The 6039-nt window shown below is 43.3% G+C and overlaps 1 protein-coding gene across 1 annotated transcript in view; it reads left to right on the top strand.

Annotated features, from left to right (window-relative positions):
• The first annotated feature begins 786 nt into the window (after positions 1–786).
• The window catches only part of slc2a5 (solute carrier family 2 member 5), a 9820-nt gene continuing 4567 nt past the window's right edge, over positions 787–6039 (top strand). The window contains exons 1-8 of the mRNA XM_086048822.1: positions 787–1269; positions 1356–1454; positions 1541–1701; positions 2703–2827; positions 2907–3059; positions 4780–4905; positions 4944–5155; positions 5894–6004. Coding sequence (XP_085904948.1) covers positions 1228–1269; positions 1356–1454; positions 1541–1701; positions 2703–2827; positions 2907–3059; positions 4780–4905; positions 4944–5155; positions 5894–6004 — 1029 coding nt within the window. The 5' untranslated portion in view covers positions 787–1227. The remainder of the gene's footprint in view (positions 1270–1355; positions 1455–1540; positions 1702–2702; positions 2828–2906; positions 3060–4779; positions 4906–4943; positions 5156–5893; positions 6005–6039) is intronic.

Here is a 6039-nt window from a genome sequence, read left to right as displayed (position 1 = left end):
ACGCTGGACAAAATTTATACTTGGACAAAACAAGTCACCACCACAATGCCAGAGAAAATGGAGAAGTGAGGACAGTTGATGCTGATGAGGTTCCTTTTTTTGTCCTTGAGGCCCATCGTGCATTGTGTTAGGTGCGAGGACGAATATATTGGTTGTGTCAGCTTTGAGTCTTGGCTGACATTGAAAGCCCTCCAACGTGTGCAGACACTTCATGAGGGGATTTTAGTCAGCTGGCTTGCACACCACTTAATTCATTAAAACTAAAAGGGGAGCACACCAAATGCGGTGGAACCATTTATTTTCTATTTTTAAGGCATACTTTTTCTATATAACGTGTGGCAACCAATAGCCATCTAATCTTACCCCACATCACCAAAATGCTTATACCAAATACCTTTAGACCTTACCCAAAAGATGTGAACAATGTGAAATATATATATATATATATATATATATATATATATATATATATATAACAGTGTTTTGTTGCGTCTTTATTCAGACATGAACAGCCTCGCTCTAATTCTAGGGGTGGGGGGATCGATCCAAATATCGATATTATCGATACCAAGCAAGTATATATATATATATATATATATATATATATATATATATATATATATATATATATACATAAATATATATACTTGCTTGGTATCGATAATATCGATATTTGGATCGATCCCCCCACCCCTAGAATTAGAGCGAGGCTGTTCATGTCTGAATAAAGACGCAACAAAACACTGTTCTGCCGTGTCGGTTGTCTTTAGCAAGGAAGGCGCCAGAAGAAATACATAAAGTCAAACCTCTATTGTAACCCACCATACCACGGCCTCTGAAGATAAGGAAGAGCGACTTTTAAGGGTTACACTACCTACACGTACGTCACGACTATCTCCGGGGCAGGGGGACTCAGTCGTGCATGTGTCAGCCGAGCAATTAATGCTCCTCGTCAATATTTTTAAACAGATCTAATCCAGTTTTGCCGCTTTCACAGGTTCTATTACAATTCTTATTTATGTAATGGGTGTATCCTCAATATATTGCGCAACAACTGATTAACCTAGCTAGACTAACGAGTGAGCACTATCAGCAACATGAAAGCAATAAACAAATTGCAGCTTTTAGCTGCGATGATGACATGTTCAAAGGGCAGGCAGAAACCGCAAGTGCAGTTTACCAAAGTGCACTTTTTCTTATTCATTGTGTGCGAGACACAAAACAGCCATGGTGAACAATGAGGAATGGGCAAAGCCGGAGACGAGCGGGGTGAGTGTCACACGTCCCATTAATCCAAGTATGCAATGCTGTAATCATGATGAATAATGTATAAAACATTTCTATATCTATTGTAGAGATTAACTGTGGTCCTGGCACTGGCCACACTCATATCTGCATTTGGCTCATCCTTCCAGTATGGATACAACGTAGCGGTCATCAACTCTCCAGCACCGGTAACCTTGCAAGAAACACACACACGCACACACTTTTGTGTTGATGCATTTCTGCCATGCAGAGTTCTGTCTTGTTCCCGCTTCAGTTCATGCGGCACTTTTACAACGTCACCTTCCTCGAGCGTTACACTGAACCGATGGGGGAGAACCTGCTGACTCTGCTGTGGTCTCTGTCCGTGTCGATGTACCCTCTGGGAGGCTTCTTTGGCTCTCTCATGGTGGCCCCGCTGGTCAACAAACTGGGAAGGTACACGGATGCACGTGAGACAACAGCATAACCACCTGTCCCATGTAATGGGATACGAGGATTGGAACAAACCTTCGGTCTGCAAAGACAATCACCCAGCTGACTGGGCGAAAGGTAGCCTACGCCCTGGGTTGGTGGTAAGATAAACGTAGGACACGCTGTATGGCACATAAACAAATATTACAAAGACCTTTCGCCCCACAATTCTGATTTAGGTCCATCATCCTTTATCTATTTGCCTGAATTGGTAATGTCATCGTGTTACCTGAATACACAACAACAAGCCAGATGCGCGAAAGTCCCTCGGTCAATTGTATTGTCTTGTTTAATGATCTAAATAATGTATGTATGTAAACATGTGGCGAGCGGCCCGTCTGATTGAATGTCTGTTCGTAAGTGAATGAGGCAGCAAATGGCAGTGAAACGACCTACGTGTTAACTTTGAAACAAGCACAAATTGACACTAGTGTCACACTAGGGTATAATATTGACGATTGAGTTTTGACGGTCTCATCAGAAATTTGATGTGATGGTCATATTTTGATGAGATTCGTCTCAGATTGATCGAGTATATCTGATCTGTCCACTTCCCTCGCAATGGCAGGTATCCAATTTTTAGTTGTTTTTTTTTTCTCGTTCTGGAGAAAAAAAAACCTGAAATAATGAAGATTTTGTTTCAATTTACTCACAAATTTATGTTGGCTGTGCGTGGCATGACGTCTTGGTTTTGAATGGCAAGAAGTGGGCACACAAGTACTTTCTGCTATCTCGTGGTAGAGCATTTGCTAGTCATTATGCTTTCCACTATATAGAGATAGATGAACAAAGATACAATATTTGTAACAAATCATGTCGCATGTCTGTGTGCATTGATGATGGCAAACTCGCGACCTGCTCTCATACTGGACCTTATTACACGCTGCAGGAGAACGTAATGCTGTGTCTCGTAAGTGTTCATGTTTATCACAATCAATGCAAACGGTATTTGTGTTGCCTGGCAGAAAAGGAACGCTCCTTTTCAACAACATCTTTTCCATCGTCCCCGCATTGATGATGGGAGTCAGTGAGCTGGTCAAATCCTTTGAAATCATTATCATGGCGAGGTTCATAGTGGGCATCTGCGCAGGTCTGACTTTTTTGAACACAATGAAGCCCAGCGGAAGAACCATTTGAATGAGTCTTGAGTTTCATGTGCTTGTGTGCAGGTCTTTCATCCAACGTGGTGCCCATGTATCTGGGTGAACTCGCTCCCAAAAACCTGAGAGGAGCCATCGGGATCGTACCGCAGCTCTTCATCACCATCGGCATCCTCAGTGCCCAAGTGCTTGGAATCAGAAACCTATTGGGCAATAGCACAGGTTGACACTACTACTACACATTCACAGTACTATACATGTCACGTACATATGCATTTGTTGTGTATTTATTTGGTCAAAATACACGTAACATTCCCTGGTAACACTCTGTGGTTGATGTCTTTAGCGAGTGGTTCTGTCTCATGGATTCACATGCAAAGGTTATTTTTTATGAGGTGCGCTGACACCTTGATATGAGGTGATGTCACACTCTGGCGATCAAATCTCCAAAACGTGTTGTTTGGAGGGCATATTTTTTTTAACCAAGATTTGTTGGACTCCAAATTGCACACCTTTTTGTGTGAACTCCGAGGTACTACTGTATGTTTTGCGTGGAGTGACATCGAAAACTCCTGGCCTAGCATGCATATTGGAGTCGTTATACGGTTCTTAGACTCAAGTCAATTCAACATTGTTTACTGAGCACTTTAAAAACAACCGCAGCTACATACAAAGTTCTGTATATAAAGTAAAAATCAGTCATAAAAACTAAGCCAGTTAAAACAACAAATTAATAACATAAAAACAGTAAACACCAGAAAACACAAAAGCACTGGAGAGTCTCAGGGGTTAGTCATAAGACATCGCATAAAATTGTATTTTAAGACGAGTTTTAAAAATGGACACATACAAGGCTTGCCTAACGTTTGTCGGCATTTCAAAGAGAGGGACAGGCGACGGAAAAAGCTTGATCCCCTCTGAGGCTCCGCTTGGTCCTCGGTCCCCCTTCCAGTTACGTCTGGTCCGTTGACCTGAGGTATTGGGCAGGTGCGTAGGGTTGAAGGAGCTCAGAGAGTTAAGGTGCGGCAAGACCATTTTTAAAGACTTGAATGCAAATCAAAGAATCTTAAAATGAACTCTAAAACGTATAGGAAGCCAATGAAGGGAGGCCAGAATTGGGGTTATGTGCGCCCACCCCCCAAGAGCTAGTTGGTAAGCGAGAAGCAGCATTTTGGACCTCCCTTGAGGGAGGACTGGCTGACTCCAAAATGAAGTGCATTACAGTAATCCAACCGAGATGTAAAAAGGCATGGATTAACGTTTTCAAATTGTGTTGAGAAAGGAGAGGCTTTAACTTAGCCAGGCGCCTAAAATGAAAAAGGCTGGATTTAACAAAAGCACCAATTTGCTGGTTCAATTTAAAACCCAGGTTTGAGACTGTTGGCTTTAGATAAGGAGCCAAGGGGCCCAAGTCAAGATGGTGGGATGTACAAAAGCCATTGGGATCAAACACCATAACTTCTATTTCCTTTTCATTGAAATTAAAAAAGTTCATTGCCACCCAGACCTTGATTTCCGCCAGGCTGGACAAAAGGCTAACACAAAATGCTCTGTCTGCCAAATAAGATGTAAACTATACTCGAGAGCCCTACCATTAATGCCCACCTGGTGCTGTAAATGTTTTTTACTTTCTGGACCTGGATTTCCCATCTCTGCTGTGGTCAGTATCGAACGCTGCAGTCAGGTCCAACAAAACGCGACACACATAAGTCTCCGGCGTCATTAGCCAGGCAGATGTCATTACTCACTCTGTGCTACTCAGCATCTGGAGACCTGACTGGAAAACCTCCATGACCTTATGTTCGACCCAAGAAAGATTTCAACTGACTATGCACCAATTTTCCCAGAATTTTGGAAATACTTGTAAAAGTCAGTTTGGTAATGGGTCTAAAATTTGACAGTATCCCGAGTCAAAACCGACACGGTTCCTGTATTTGTTCAGGTTGGACCCTCCTGCTGGGCATTACTGGCATTCCTGCCGCGATTGAGCTCATGCTGCTGCCCTTCTTCCCGGAGAGCCCTAGGTACACGCTCATCCAGAGGGGCGACGAGACGACGGCCAAGAAAGGTGATTTGCAAATGTGAAGTGAGTTTGAACATGACAAGGGTTTAGGGTCCATCTTCCCTTAGCGCTACAGAGCCTGCGTGGCACAAACGACGTGACTGAAGAGCTTTCGGAGATGCGTCTGGAAGACCAGTCGGAGAGGGTAGAAGGCCGCTTGTCTGTGCTGCCCCTGCTTTCCCAGCGCTCCCTTCGCTGGCAGCTGGTCTCCATCATCGTCATGAACATGGGGCAGCAGCTGTCGGGGGTGAATGCGGTGAGACCTGCGTTGGCCTCCTCATCTGTGGAACGAAAGTGGGAATGTCTGGGCGATCCCGTCTGATTGTTTTTTTTTCAGATTTCAGCACAGAGGAGAAAACATGTTGTTTCGTTGTCATTTTTGTTTTTAGCATTAGCAATCCTCAGTGAGTGAGTTTCGGGGGTTCAAGCTCAGCTAATCATAGTAGGCTATTTAGTTGAACCAATCAGGGGCTGAAAAAAATGCTGACGTCACTTTGAGCCTTTTTCGAGGTGCAAGAGTGTTGAATCTAAAATTTGATTGGTTAAAATAAGACAGCCATTTCACTCAGGAGTAGAGCAAATCACATTTACATGGCAACACATATAAACTGGAATGTGATTGGACAAAAAAGAAATTCAGCCACAAATGAAGCTAGGCAGCCAAAGACACACGCTATGAAATGAAGACAAAAGACTGTTGGAAATAAATGATGACTGTTTCATGTCCGTGCTTCTGGTCGTGGTTGCACCAGCAGAGAAGGCCATGAAGTCCCTTACTGCATGCCATTGGCAATCCTAGTTCACGGAAGGTGGAGATTTTCTCTCCTTGATTTTATTTTGACAGTCGGCAACAGTTGGTAACCAAGAGGCATATGATTTTTGCCATTCCTGGAAGGGCTTTTTCTTATAACAGGGGTTCACTTTATTTACATATGGACACTGACAACAGCTGTTACACTCCTGCTCATGTCAAATCATCTACTCTTTCTCGTAGATCTACTACTATGCAGACAGCATATATGCCACCGCAGCGGTAGCGGAGAATGACATCCAGTACGTCACAGTTGGAACCGGTGCCGTTAATGTCGTCATGACCATAGCGGCTGTAGGTATTCTTCATTTGAGCCGAGAGCTGTAGTT

The sequence above is a fragment of the Filicampus tigris genome, chromosome 1 (assembly GCF_054856515.1).
Source record: "Filicampus tigris isolate MCC_2025a chromosome 1, RoL_Ftig_1.0, whole genome shotgun sequence".
Lineage (NCBI taxonomy): Eukaryota > Metazoa > Chordata > Actinopteri > Syngnathiformes > Syngnathidae > Filicampus > Filicampus tigris.
This window is presented reverse-complemented; position numbering and strand designations above follow the sequence as displayed.